This window comes from Gymnoscopelus microlampas (assembly GCF_963454915.1).
Source record: "Gymnoscopelus microlampas genome assembly, chromosome: 16".
Classification (NCBI taxonomy): Eukaryota; Metazoa; Chordata; class Actinopteri; order Myctophiformes; family Myctophidae; genus Gymnoscopelus; species Gymnoscopelus microlampas.
The window spans coordinates 25430896-25446535 of record NC_139953.1 but is presented as its reverse complement, the minus strand read 5'-3'; the positions used below and the strand labels follow the sequence as shown (position 1 = coordinate 25446535).

General features: G+C 42.3%; 1 protein-coding gene across 1 annotated transcript; it reads left to right on the top strand.

Annotated features, from left to right (window-relative positions):
* Nucleotides 1-2731: 2731 nt before the first annotated feature.
* On the top strand, nt 2732-15624 carry LOC311062908 (fibrinogen-like protein 1; the record flags this gene model as incomplete). Its single annotated transcript, XM_084082127.1, has 9 exons — nt 2732-2801; nt 8594-8676; nt 10741-10956; nt 12493-12612; nt 12874-12988; nt 13214-13351; nt 14570-14786; nt 15129-15324; nt 15478-15624. The coding sequence occupies 9 exons, from the start codon at nt 2732-2734 to the stop codon at nt 15622-15624; spliced, it is 1302 nt and encodes a 433-aa protein (XP_083938253.1).
* Between the last annotated feature and the right edge of the window lie 16 nt (nt 15625-15640).

Below are 15640 nucleotides of genomic sequence, written 5' to 3'. Positions count from 1 at the left end.
TAGACTCAAGGCCGACAGATCTATACAAATACACATCTATTCTCTCTCTACATCTATTCTACATCTAGCGTGTCTGGGTGTAGACACGCTGTCTAAAAAGTAACTAGTGACTATAGTTTTCAAATGATTGTAGTGGAGTAAAAGTACAATATTTTCCTCTGAGATGTAGTGGAGTAGAAGTAAAAGTATTGACAATTGGAAATACTTCACTAAAGTAAAAATACCTCAAAATTGTACTTAAGTACAGTACTTAAGTAAATGTACTTATAGTTACTTTACACCACTGGAAATCAGACAATTTTGTGAGGGCACAAAATCCAAAATAAATGACTGTCAGAACAAACACTGGAGCAGGCAAGGCAGAATCTGGGGATCTAGTATGTAGAAAACAGGAAGGCAGAACAGAAACTGAGGCAGACCTCAGAACCACTAAGGAGTATTCTAGGTCTAGGAGAAAGCTTAAGGAGCCAAGACAGGTACACACAGAAGGATAACGTTGCTGTCAAGTGGAAATCCAAAAGTTTTACTTTTCAGGAAATGGAAAAAGGAACCTGTGTTCCAATGGACCCTATGGGGGGGGGGGGTATAAAGCAAGGAGTGGGAGAAAGCAGAGGTGAATTCCCTTACTTAAACTTTCATGGTGAACAGAAACTCTGTGACAGGCGTTTAAGGGGAGTGGGTGGTTGTCAGTGACAGTGGAAGGAGTCATACAGTACATACTCTCATTAGTGAATGCCATGTGGAGGAGAGACTGCTGGAGCAAGGAGGATCATAGAAGCATTGCTGGCTCTGCATGTACAATGCATTTAGTTAGTAGCAGAGGATTGTGTGTTTGTTTGGCTATTATTAGCCAAAGACTGCTTTAAAAGTACATAAAGTACTTTTACTCAAATTGTAGATGGGTCATTTTAGTGTGTGTGTGTGTGTGTGTGTGTGTGTGTGTGTGTGTGTGTGTGTGTGTGTGTGTGTGTGTGTGTGTGTGTGTGTGTGTGTGTGTGTGTGTGTGTGTGTGCGTGTGTGTGCACGCGTGCGTGCGTGCGTGTGCGCGTGTGTGCGTGCGTGTGCACATGAAGCCTGTGTGTGTGCATGTCTTTCAGTGGCGCATGTGTTGCACTCCTGTTTGTGTATAATTAGTGTAACTGGTTGCAGCTTTATGTTGCAATCAGCTGCAGCTGTTGAGGCCGTGCTCAAACGGACGGACGGACCCACACACACGGTCAAGTGTAGGAGTGGGTGGCACCACTCAAAAAACAAGTTCCAGCATACAGGGTCAACTAAGAATAAAGGCAAGGGAGAAAATATGAGTCTATAGTGAGGATTTAAAAACGTCTAACCCCGATCTACTGTAATATGGAGGGGTATAGGCTGTTCCAGAGCCTGGGGCCAGCCACAGCATTGGCTTTGTTTTTTCTCGGAAGGACCAGCTGTAGTGAATGATGTACGAGATGGGCATGGTAGGGAGCAGCCAGCCCAAGAAGAGTTTTAAAAACAAATATTAAAAGTTTTAAATCAATTCAAAAACAAACAGGGAGCCAATGTAGCAAGGCCAGGATTCGGGGTGATATGCTCATACTTTTTGGTATCGGTGAGGAGACTACAGTATGCATTCTGAGCAGCTACAGCCGCTTTAGTGATGCCTGGTCGATACTGGCATGAAGAGAGTTACAGTATTCTAACCTTGATGAAATAAAAGCATGAATTACAATCTCAAGCTGTTTTCGGGGGAGATATCCGGGCCTTTACCTTGGCTAAAAGTTTTGATTGGAAGAAACTGGATGGAATTTAAATGCACTGTCAAAGGTGATGCCAAGGTTCCTAACAGAGGAGCGGATATTTGGGCTTAGAGGGCCGAGTGGATTGGAGGGAGAGAATGGGTTGTCGTGACCGAAAATTATAATTCTTATTGTCATTGAGATTGAGAACATTGGTGTCATCCAGGATTTAACATCATGTAAGCAATCTGGCAGTGGTTTAGAATATTTGGCTGTAAGAGCCATGTATGTTTGGACATCACCGGCATAAAAGTGAAAAGAAATGTTGTGCTTAGTAAAAATAGCTCAGCATATACAATAAGAAAAGCATGGGGCCCAAATGGAGCCCTGGGGCACCCTACAGGAAATGGATGATGAAAATTCCCATTATTTCACTGAGAAAATCCTATCAGTCAGATAAGACCTGAACCAGTTCAGGGCTGTAGCTCTGATGCCAGAGGTATGGTACTGTATGGATATAAGAAAAACATGGATGTACAAGTTCGGTATTAAAAATGTACTTGAGTAAAAGTACAAAAGTTTGGCATCAAAATATATTTAAGTACCAAAAGTAAAAAGTACTCATTATGGAGAAGGTCCCCTTTCACACGTTTTCAAGTAACATTTATAAAAGTCCTTTGAAAATAGCAGATCCACAAGCTCACAAGTTCACAGCTATTTTCAAATTCCCAAAGTAGGCATATATACTGTATATAGGTCTGAAGTGGGTTTGTAATAATAATCCAAATCTACAAAGTAACTAGTAACTAAAGCTTTCAAATAATTGTAGTGGAGTAAAAGTACAATATTTGCCTCTGAGATGTAATGGAGTATAAGTAAAAGTACTGAAAACTGGAAATACTCCAGTAAAGTAAAAAATACCTCAAAATTGTACTTAAGTACAGTACTTAGGTAAATGTACTTAGTTACTTTACACCACTGATGTCGTACTATAGTGACGAGTTGGGGCACATCTAACGATGTGTCACCCGCTGACCTTGCAGGACCAGTTTGGCGCAACAGGTGAAATGGATGCCAACGAAGACCTCAGTCTGGAACAACAGTATCATCCATTCAAATTCATTGGTGGTTCATGTTGTGTGTGTGTGTGTGTGTGTGTGTGTGTGTGTGTGTGTGTGTGTGTGTGTGTGTGTGTGTGTGTGTGTGTGTGTGTGTGTGTGTGTGTGTGTGTGTGTGTGTGTTAGTTTCAGGATGGATGTACTGTATATAATGTATACGTTTGGTTTATTTTTTGTATTCTAGAGAGTGACTGGTCTCCAGTAGATATTTCCCTGTGCCAAGTATGGCCTTTAGAGAACACTCTAAAGTAAAAAAATAAACAATCCAAAACAGGTCACAGAGGTGATTCCTCCTGAATGTTATTTAGTCTGCCTTGGTATTCAGTGCATGTCACATAAAACTGACAGCACAAGTGATTTCACAAGGCTATTGGATATCTATTGGTTTGATCTGAGGATCAATCTGTCATTAGATCTCTTTATAAGCATCGGTTATCCTTCTCTTACAACCAAAAGAGCTGAATTCAGACACTAACAAGTAGCTGAAAACATTTCACTATGTCAATGTGTTTAGGCCTGCTTGATTAACTTTATAAAAAGCTAATTCCTGTGAAGGAATACTCCTAATTGGCACATCTGTCTATGACATGAAAATGTCTTGTTCACAAGAAAAGGTCAACTAAACTGCTCAATATGTTGACTCTGTTCAACCCAGATTACTGAAGCACATTATTTCTGACATTACCCGGCAGACAATGACAGATGGGCACTCACTTTATTAGAGGGTTTTAGAGGATGATTTATTAACTGTTTTTGGGACACACTGTAATAGGGGCACATTCGTGAGGCTAGGAAGCCCACAACTTGATATACTTTAGATAGTAAATGAGGTGCTTATTAGTAGTACAGAATGTCTGGAAAATATGTAGTATGCTGGTCTGGATTTTGGTGGTTAATCAAATGGTCGGATGGTTGGTTTGTTGAATGGTTTGTTGAATGGTTTTTAATTGGGGTGACTGAATTCTTTGGCTCGGGGGTCCGGGTGGTCTCCCTGTAGACGTAGACCCCGAAAAATAACTGACCCAAGTCTTACGAGTTGAAATAATGATGTGAAGCATGGATCTTCTGGGCTTGAATGGATGTACTACTGCAGGTATAAATTGGTCTCGGGAAGACCGAGGATATCACTAGTATAGTCTGAAAGACCTTGGCAGAATGTTGATGATGCCTCAATCCTAAAGCAGTGTTCTGAGTAGTGTGCTTGGCATTTTAGAGGGCTCAGATCTAGTACGGTATATCACTACTAATGAGCGAATAGCAAAGTTTATTTCCTGCGTAATTTTCTCTCACACACGCACGCACGCACGCACACGCACACGCACACACACACACACACACACACACACACACACACACACACACACACACACACACACACACACACACACACACACACACACACACACACACACACACACACACACACTCTCTCTCTCTCTCTCTCTCTCTCTCTCTCGGGGCGCTCATTCATATCAAAGATCAGTCCTGGAGCTCCAAGTCAGCGTGTAGATATTTTAACCTTTACTGATGGCTATTGTGCTCTGGCAATGGCTATTGGACCCCTACAGCTGATTAGTCTCCAGTTCATTCAGTAAGCCCTTCAACAGGAGATCTTGTACTGTATTGTAAGCCAGAGGAAAAGATGTGGATAATTTCCCAACGACCTCACTGCCTCCCAGGCTGCGAGGCAATCCAGGAAAAGGAATATTCCTCCTAATATCAGCCCTACTTAGCCCCACTCCGCACCGCATCATCGCCTCATCAGCACCTACCCATCCCCGCCAGCTCCACCATCCTGTCAAACTGACAACATTCAGCCTCAGCGTTTAGCTGCTGTAGATGTCAACCTACGGCCATGAGTGTGACAAGTCATTTACATTTCAAAGAAAAACTGACAGTGCAACTTGAAGCCCTTTACAGTGTTTTGCTTTTAGTTTTACAGTATAGGCTACCTGTGAACATATGGACACAGAGGTATTTACTCCCAACTCCCATGAAAACTCATGGGGAGGAAATGCACGTGGTGGACACCTTCAAGTTCATGGGAATATACATGAAGAAAAACTGTAAACTGACACGTATGCCATACCACAATTTTATGATATCCAAAATCCCAAACGACATCTAGTCTCATATGACAATACCGATATAATATTGATATATTGCCCAGCCCTAACCTGCACTGTATGTTAGACCTTTGACTACTGACTCCTACATGGACTCATGTCATTATACATATTTTGAATCATTCAGAGACAGAGTACTCATATTTAGTGCCAGAGACTAAGCTCATTCTAAGTTTGACTGTTTTATTTTTATTCTGTTTATCGTTTTATTGGTTTGGTTCTGGTTCTTGACCTCCCCGGGAAGAGCTGTTGGCTGTTCATAATAGCCTGTGTAATGTAGCCTTCAAAACTTGATTGGGATGGCTTAATGTCTCCTCAATGGTGTTTTTATTGCTGTTTCTGCTGCATTAATTTGTAATGATATCTCTGAGCTCTTATTCTGAATCCCCTGGCACTGAATACAGTACAGTATGTGTGTTTGGGTCGCTTATACCTCTTTCCATGCCACTAGAGACTGCTGACAAGTGCATGGGTTCTGTTCTGACTTTGAATAGATGATATTCCAGCCACAAGGTGCTGACAAGCTCCAGGAGCCAGGCTTCTGCCAATCATTGTGTTACTGGGTCTTGAACTTATTTGGCTGCGAGGAGAGATCCCATTGACAACATACAGGTTGTCAATGGGATTTCTCTCTTCACCCCTCATCTAATAATTGATTGCTGGATCAGGTTAAGTTAATAAAGAAAGGTAATCAAAATTGTAATTGGAATACAGTACATTCCTTCTGAATCACAGCTTCATTCATAATTTATTCAGCTGCCTTCAGCTGTATTTTCTTGAGTAAGTTATACATTTATTCCAAGCCAGGGCCAATTCTAACATTTCCCTCTGCAGCACCTTAAAGATGTGATAACAGAGGCAGTCAACTGTACTTATCTTAGACATAATACAGTAGGGCCTGGTTGAACAGTCAATGAGTGGAGCATATCACACTACAAAACAGAAGGCGATTCTAAGTTGACTCTTTAGTGCCACCATATGGCTAAACCTTTGTTTTCTCACAGCAAAAGACGATGCCATAATCTGTGCCAACAGCAATGCTTTTAAAACTGTTATAATTGTTCCAAGTCATTCTGAGAGCGTAATCAATTTGCTAAATGCAAATATTGAGTTAATGTGCTGTAAATCTTGTGATATCATGGGAGGACAAAAATGGGGCATTTTACTTGAAATGCAAAAGCAAAGTAAAACAAATGGCTGCTCACTGTGGACTCTGGATCCAGTGTGTTAAACAGGTAAACCTTTAGAGCAGGGGTTCTCAGACTTTTTTGGACCCCTATAATTCTGACCCCTATATACTCACAGAGTTACAGACCAATAAGGGTGCATTTGGAAGAGAACTACCAGGAGTTGAACTGAAAATGAGTCAGCTCTGACCCTCTCAGATTACTGAGAGATTTGTCTCCTCTAAAAGAAAAGATTGCATAACTGATTATTCCTAATCATAGATAAATTAAGTTGTAATTAAGCTTTCACCGGCTTCATTGTATTGCTCATTATGAATAGCTTTTTATGCAGAGAAATAACAGTGGGTGGCAGGGGTGGGGGGCAGGAAGTACAATCTAACTAGGCTACTGTAAGAGGATCATTATCCCCTCATTGTCCCACTCACATCAGCCCTTAGTGTTTTCTACTTACAATAAGAAAGCGTATTAGGACATAAGCAGGGATTCACACAGACCCCTATTTGATACGATTCTTTTTTTTAGCTTGGTACCCAAATCTAATCTATTTTTAGATATGATTGGTCCGATATGGTCTGCCTCTCATTTGTTCCAGAATTACATTACTGTCTATGCACAGTATACTGTAGTAGTTATAGAGACAACAATGAAACTCTGATCAAAACTGTACATTCTCTAGTTGTATTTACTTGTGCATGAAATAATGGTGAAGATTATCAATCAATCATTAAGGTAGGGACCCCTTGGAACTCCTCAAGGACCCCTGGGGGTCCCCGGATCCCATATTGAGAACCACTGCAGTAAAGCATAACACAACGTTATGATTCTCTCTGTGTGTCATGTTAATACATGGTTGTAAAAGTAATGGCAGTTAATTAAATACATAATAATCACATTACTAGCACTACATAGTAAAGGCAACATAGAGGTGTGCATAGTTGAGCAACAGCACCCTCTGGTGGACTTGTATATATTAGCGAAACATGGAGGGGCGGAATAAGAGAAGACCATAGGCAAGAAAAAACAGCTCAGTGGCTCTCCCTGCTTAGGACTATGCATCAAGAGTTGCATATAAGTCCCTGCAACATACTAGGATCATGTCCCGGGGGGGGGCGGGGGGGTACTTGTACATCAAGCCGCCTCACACCACAAGTGTTATAATGAGGCTATCTGTATGTCTGTATGTATACACCTCCACCCACCTCTCACTGCGAATCCTCTTACAGGTGGATTATGGGGCTAAGATTTCTACTATGCATAATGAGAGAGAGAGAGAGAGAGAGAGAGACAGAGAGAGAGAGAGAGAGAGACACACAGAGAGAGAGACACAGAGAGAGAGACACAGAGAGAGAGAGAGAGAGAGAGAGAGAGAGAGAGAGAGAGAGAGAGAGAGACCGAGAGAAGCACAGACAGAGGATGAACCAAAGGGACAATGCGTGAAAGAGAAGACAAGACAGAGGAAGATGTGAAGCAAACTTAACACAAACTAGGGGAATGGAGAGGATTCCTTGGCAAGAAGTGTGCCAGGAATGGTGTAGGAGATTATTGGGGACTGCGGTGAGTACACTTATTTCACACAGGTAGAAAACGATACCATACTCTCTACAAAGCAACTTTGCTATGCTTCTGACTTGGAAGGATGACAGCATTTTGCAGCGTCATAAGATATAAATATACTGCTCCAAGGTACATTGCTCTGTGTGTGTGTGTGTGTGTGTGTGTGTGTGTGTGTGTGTGTGTGTGTGTGTGTGTGTGTGTGTGTGTGTGTGTGTGGGAGGGGGGAGAGACAGAAAGAGAGAGAGAGAGAGAAGAGAGAAGAGAGAGGAGAGAGCAGAGAGAGAGAGAGGGTGTCAAATTACCGGAGAGATCACCTTAATTGAGCTCACTGAAACTCATGACCTCCTTTAGGCTGCTGAAGCAAAGGTGTTTGTGCGTGCATGTGTACGTGCATGCGTGAAGGAGAGAGAGAGAGAATCATGCATGAAATAAACTTCAACTTCAACTCACAACTAATGAGCTACTTGCTCATTAGTAATGATATATTATACTAGATCTGAGCCCTTTGAAATCCCAACCACACTACTCTTAGTTAGGACATTGCTTTAGGATAGGGTCATTCTCCTCCCAAGACCTTTCAGTCCACAGCACACTAGTGTGTGTGTGTGTGTGTGTGTGTGTGTGTGTGTGTGTGTGTGTGTGTGTGTGTGTGTGTGTGTGTGTGTGTGACAGGACTTGCTTGTGAGTGTTGTGTCAAAGATGTAATGAATTCAATCAGGAGCCCACAGCTGTTTTTCCTCCATTTTGTTCCTAACAGGGAAAGAGAACGGAACCTTTCATGGTGAAACAGACACCTCTGTCAGAGACCCCACTCAACACCAAGCGGACAGGCACAGACTAACCAGGACCTACAGTAAACAACATGTGGTCTGCTCTGTGTGTGCTCTTGCTTGTAGCCCTGGAGGGCAGAGCAGACAACCAGCCCTCTACCACTCAGAACAATGGTGGGGGCTCCCAGTGTGGGGAATACACTAACCAGGTATTTCATGTCATTTTTATAAACACGTCAATACACTGAAGGCTTATCTTTAAAGGACCATACTGCTGATCTGACATGTTTAGCCCATTACGTGACTCACTTCTTGACATTAGATACTGCCCAACATTTCCCAAAGCGTTGTTTGTTCACCATTGGATTGTGTTCATTTCAGTACAGTATGAAAGTCAAGACACTTGCAGACACTTGAAAATTGCTTGATAGGTAATCCAACAAACGAAATACCATTACCGTTATTTTTTGTCATAGTTATAGTGTGGATTATTTTTAAAGTATAACAATGTTCCCTGGAGAAAAATGTATTTATGAAGTGAATTCAAACATCCACATCAAGGGCTTATCAACCGTGTAATGTTTAGCCAACAGCTGAGCTGATAAAATTATTTTGGTTCAGTAACGTTAATGACTTTAGAGTATATGTAAACAAACAAAAACAGTATGATATATGGTCGAAAACCAACAGACAATGAAATTGATGCCGATACCGATCTTTAACGTGTTTTGGATATAAAGCAGTGAGATGCCAACTGTCAACTTTAAAAAGCACTTTTACCTTTTTTGACCTCAGAGATCGACCAAATGACAATCAGCCTACTGGGGGACCAGGGCAGCGGTCTAGCCCCATTTAGAACCTCTCCCTCCGCTATGTATCTATTTTAACTTCTAGCGCGCAATAGAATCTATCGAAGTGGCATCATCCAGACAGCAGGAAAGGTCAACTAGTGCTTTCAGTTTCTCCACGTCTCCCTTCCCACACAGTAATGACCATTTATTTTATCCATTGTGCTGAGGTCCTCACTAAACTGGCCTTGAAATATATGACTATAATCTTTCAGATATATTTTTCAGGGTACAGAATTGTCCTCTGTATTGGAAATGTGTGTACACAAAGTACTGATTTAATCAATTAAAAAACAATTCATAACTTTTTGTGTAGTTGTATACTATATTGCAATAATAATGTGTGGTTGTCACAAGATCCCAAGACACACCTGGACGTGTCTCATGGCACACCAGTGTTCCTTGGCCGTTTGAGAACCACTGCTGTAGATTGCCACTTAATCAAACGAATACAGGGATTTAAAAAAATCATGATTTGCTCAGGAAAGTGCATTTGCAGGTGGCCCTTTCTGGTTATGAGGTTAGGTTTTGAGCTCCTTCTTGCCTTGATGCACATTCCCTTTGAACAGTTTGTATTGTACTCTTTATTAGGAAGCTTGCACAACTTGATTTCACCCACTTATCTATACTTGATTGAACAACTTCACTTTGAGGGCTGAGCTTTCTACGTGCATCAAGGACAGGGAGTGGTGATTGTTTTCTCAGTTGAATTCTGAGTTGTCTGTGGAGGGTATTGTCACTAATGCACTTCTCTCCAATAAATTGACTCATAATTGGAGATGAGGCCAATCAGAGAGCTGTTCGAGGGACTTCGGAGGTACAAAGGAGTGGGTAGGGGGCATAGAGTTCAAAATAATAGAGAGGGCACCTGATATCCCCTCCCATTCACTTGCATTGAGTTGCTCACCCAGCGCATGGGCCGAAAACCCACGTTCTTCCGGGTTGTGAAATGTGATGGGCGAGGCCTATTTGGGGCTTCTGCGACACGTTTTGCGTCACCTCGGTGATGCGTTTTGCGTCACCTCGGTGCGCAGCCCTGTGCGCAAGCTCGTGCGTCGAGCCCATTAGTCGAAACCGTTTTCGCTCGTTCGTGTTAGTGGCCCCAGCCGTTTTGAGCTGCAGTACCTATGAATGGCCAGCATGTCCAACGCGCTTCAATGCAACCACTGGGTTCTGGGGGCTTGGTAGAGGGACTAAATCAGGCATAATGTGTGATCTAGCTGAGGGACACTTTGATCTGAGATGCGTTTCCCCCAGCTGCACATGCTATCAACCATATTCACATCGCGGCCATTTTGCGCTTACAGTACATCATACTCTGTTTTGCTCTTACGTCATACTGCACCTGAGGGCAAAATGGCTGCTATGGGATTGTGAATTATGGTCAATTCCAAGTTCTTTGACCATTTCTCCCTCCTTTCACAGGTGATGGAGAATGGGATGTGTCGGCTGGTGGCCACGCTACCTCAGGTGGACGAACAGAGGTGTCCAGACATGTTCCGCTGCACCGATGAGGTGTCCCACTGGCTGCACCAGAACGAGGACCGGAAACAGCAGATCCTCACACTAAAGGAGACCATCTCTGAACTGCAGGAGGAGCTCAGGAATCACCGGCACCGCATCAAGGTTCTAGAGCTGCAGGTGGGTGATTGACATACGATTCTACAAAAATCCTGTCTTCTAAATCCTAACAGTTTTCTGAAAAACATATGTTGTTATATCAGTGGCTATAGAGTCCAGAGGGAAGCATGCACATCCCGACAAAAACTTTTCAGGTGCTGAACAACAATACGTACTTAGGAGAAAAGGAAGGGAAGTTCACACACTGCAGCTCCCAGCAGAAAATGTATTTAGTTGCAAACAACGTTTCGACCACTGTGGGTCTTCATCAGGTCTAACCTGATGAAGACAAATATATTTTCTACTGGGAGCTACAGTGTGCGAAACCCGAAAATTCTCTTCCTTTTCTGCTATATCAGTGGTTCTCAAACTGCTACATCAGTGGTTCTCAAACAAATATACCCAACTCAAAATATTTACTTCCAGGGACCCCCAGAAGCAAACTATGTTTGCTTCTACATAGTATATTCAAAGATTTGTCACAAATGTTCATGATTTTTCAAAAATAGCAGATCTACAATGAGCTTGTATATCTGCTATTTTTGAATAGCCAACCAATGTACTAGTATGATTAGCTAAAATCTAAAATGATACAGATGCTTTCCCGGTTTTAATGGGCTAGTACCATGCCTGAGTTATGGGAGTTGACAGTATGCTGGAATCTATACAAGTAACTGAAAGGGCAGCGACAGCAGTGCCTTTCAGACAATCAGCTTGGTCCCACATGCCCAAACAAGATAATTCAATAACAGGGAAGTAAGTGAATCCTTTTAGAATTGTAATCTGGCCGAGGTATACAGTACTCCTCGTAGACATATGCTTGTAAACATGTACTGCTGCTGGGTTCTGGTTGCTTCACGCAGTGTGGAAAAAAATGACTTTGATCATGGCATTGAAAGTCAGGTGGAAATAAGATTTCTCTGACCATTACAGTACATTGGCAAAAGAGACATATATTACTAATACATCATTTATTTTTTATAAATAATGTATATTAAAAGTTAATATTAGGATTATTGCAATTCTTCTATTTTAAGCCATTTTGAAGGGAATGATTCACTTCAAGAAAGTGTTTAAATTTTGACATTACCACTGACTTCTCTTCTTCGTTCTTGCAGTACCGCTTGGGGCAGACATGGCATGGCAATATCTCACTGATATTGATCACTTTTCTTTTTTTTCATGCAGCATGTTGTTACAGTTCTGTGTGTGTGATACATTGTCTGGTTACCCAGGCAGTTTTCCCGTGCACGTCCTTGACCCTGGTCACTAACAGGATTAGGCTCCTGCTCTTCCACGTGCGTCTAAGGCAGTGAGCCACCACACAAAGGTTAGCCTAGCTACTGTTGGCCAGTGGCCACAGAGCCAGCTGGATGGTGACCGGGGTTAATGGGTGTTTTACATGGATCCTTCCTATCCCAGCTCGGAATAGATCATGGACTGATGATGCACATCTTAAGTTTTAAGACTGACTGCCTAGTGCCTGTTCAGTACTGTATGTGTGTGTTGCAATGTCTTCTCATGCATGCGTGTCTGTGCATTTACATTGACTTCTAGAGTGAAGAAAAGAACCATTTCAATGTGTCCTTGGAGCAGCGTTTTCATGATTTGGAAGTGCATTACGATGAGGCCAGAACGATGCTGCACTTACAGGGCACTCTCATCCTAGACCTACAGGTATACTCTCATCCTAGGCCAACAGGTATTCTCTCATGCTAGACCTACAAATATACTCTCATTCTAGACCTACAGGTATACTCTCATCCTGTGGATCTACAGGCAAATATATTATCCGAGACCTACGTATATTCTCATCCAACACTCAATTTATTTTGCTCACATTGTATCTCATGCAATAAATGTATTCAATGGACACTTTTCAAAGTCTAAATGGCCTGGAGCAGTTGAGCTGACTACAGTACCTGTGTTGCTGTTTAGAACCAAGTCCACAACCTAACAGCCCGGGCCGAAAGAGACAAAACGAGTGCAAGCTGCATGATCAACATAGTCCAACCTAGTGCACTGGCGAATGCTCAGGAGGCCCTGCACCCAGGTAAACACACACACACACACACCACACACCACACAACACACACACACACACACACACACACACACACACACACACACACACACACACACAACCACTAATGCTGCCATCACAGACAACCTTTACCACAAATACCTTCAACCTACCAGCAGAGGGAACCAGATCTCCCCTTCTTTGACTTTGCACATCTTTGCGGCCTGCAATTTTATCTCACATTTACTTCCTCAGAGGTGCAGCATGTGAGGAACTGCCCCATTGACTGTGCTTCTATCTACTACAATGGTCTGAGGAGATCAGGACTCTACACGGTAGTGCCGGCATTGGGGGGCATGCCTGTGGAAGTCTACTGTGATATGGACACTGATGGTGAGTTACACACAAATAAAGTAACTGTATACACAATCATGTCAATAAGCAGATTAAGCATTAATATGCTATAATATACCATGAGATATTGAGGTTGTAGGCACATGACATGACTGATGGCAGAGTGATGTAGATCAGCATACCAGTGCCAACACACACGTATACATGTATAGAGTACATGATATACTCGAGTGTACAGGTTACAGGTAAGGTAAACAAGGTGGAGTTTTTTGGGACACCGACCAAAAAATGTGTGTACCCCCTAACCCTTCCATTGTTAATGCAAATCGACACTTTTTTCATATCAGCCAATCACATTACAGCTAGTGTCATCACCACTAACTGTAATGTGATTGGCTGACTTTGCAAATTCAGGACTGTGATTGGCTAGCGAAACACATGACACATGTGCAGCCCTATGAATAGCAGTATGGACTTTAAAAAAAGTCATTTATCCTTTTTTTAAAGTGAGTCATGTTGTGATGACCACACACCGCCCACTTCACACTGGGTGTGATTTTTTTTTTCTTTTTACATATTTTGTAAAAACAAAACAATATGTATTAATATATTCTCTGTAAATACACTGTATATATTTTATATTTTTAGCGGTGCCAACCGCTCTATATCTGACTTTGTCTGTGTGTCCGTGTGTCCGGGTGTCCGTGTGTGTCCTCTGTATTCTTATTGGCTGGGCTATAAACAAATATTGATGACAACATCAATACGGGGCTCATCAAAGGCACCGCTTCCTTCACACAGGGTGTGATTTTTAGCGGCGCAAGCCGCTCTATACATAGAGCGGATCCTGCTCTATACCTGACTTTGTCCGTGTTCACCGTCAACATTCTGATTGGTCAGACCCGTCAACAAAGTGATTGGTCAAGCTTCACGTGACACATGGCTATAAACACATTATAAACACATATCGATGACAAAATGTATCAAAGGCGCCGCTACCTTCACACAGGGTGTGATTTTTTATACAGTACTTAAACATTGTATTCTTAATGTCATCACCCTGTGTTATGCCAACATAATTATATTTGGATATTAGCAATATTTTTGATATTTTGTCTTGTAATAAATTGACAATAAAACTTTGCCTAACCCTACTAAAGACATTCTACTCTACTGCACATCTTCCCTTCTTGTTAAGTCACGTGTGTACCATATTAGACACTTTCCTACCAGTGCAATGCCTTCCTACATCCTCAGGCGGTGGCTGGACTGTGATCCAGAGACGAGTAGATGGTTCAATCGGCTTCGACCGACACTGGAGGGACTACAAGGAGGGGTTTGGTGACCTGCACACAGAGTTCTGGCTGGGCAACGACCACATCCATGACCTGAGCACTCAAGGAGACTACAACCTCCGTATTGACCTGGAGGACTGGAGCAACAAGCACAAACACGCCCTCTATCAGAGCTTCAGGTAGACAAATGTGTCCATTTGTTTATACATTAATTAGTATTTAGGCCTTGTTCAGACTGGCAGCGCCGCAAATCTGATTCCCTATCAAAATTGGAGTTGGATTGGTTTTATGCAGTCTGAACAAGGCTAAGGAATGTGATTCAAAAATGTGTTTTTTTTTTTGTGTTCAGACTTGATCAAACCAATCTGATTCCAATCTGGATAGGCCAAATATCTGATTTGGTCTGCCAGTGTGAACATAAGAGTAGCTTTATGGCCCAAAACATAGCTACATGAAGACTCAACTTGGCCACACAACGTGTGTGTGTGTGTGTGTGTGTGTGTGTGTTCATGTGCTTACAGCGTGGATGATGAGGACCATCAGTATCGTCTCCATGTGTCAGGCTTCAGCGGCACTACACAGGACTCTTTCAGCTGGTATCATGACAAGCAGGGCTTCAGTACCCCTGACAGTGGCAACATCTGTGCTGAGATCTCCCATGCTGGCTGGTGGTACAACCAATGCTTCTACGCCAACCTCAATGGAGTCTACTACAGAGTAGGCAGTTATATGTATTAGTAGTACTAGTAGTATTAGTATTCTTGTTCTTAGAATTTGAATTATTATTCATATAAAATATAAAATAAAACTATTATTAATAATACAATCATTATTATTATTATTAATAACAAAATACCTGTTATCCCGCAGGGAGGCCGATATACCCCTAAAGGCCGGGGTCGCCTGGGTCCTGATGGGCTTGTCTGGTACTCCTGGAGAGACACAGACTATTACTCTCTGAAAAAAGTCAGCATGATGATCCGACCACGAACATTCCGACCTCATTTTTCTCCCTGAAGTCACCGTGACAATA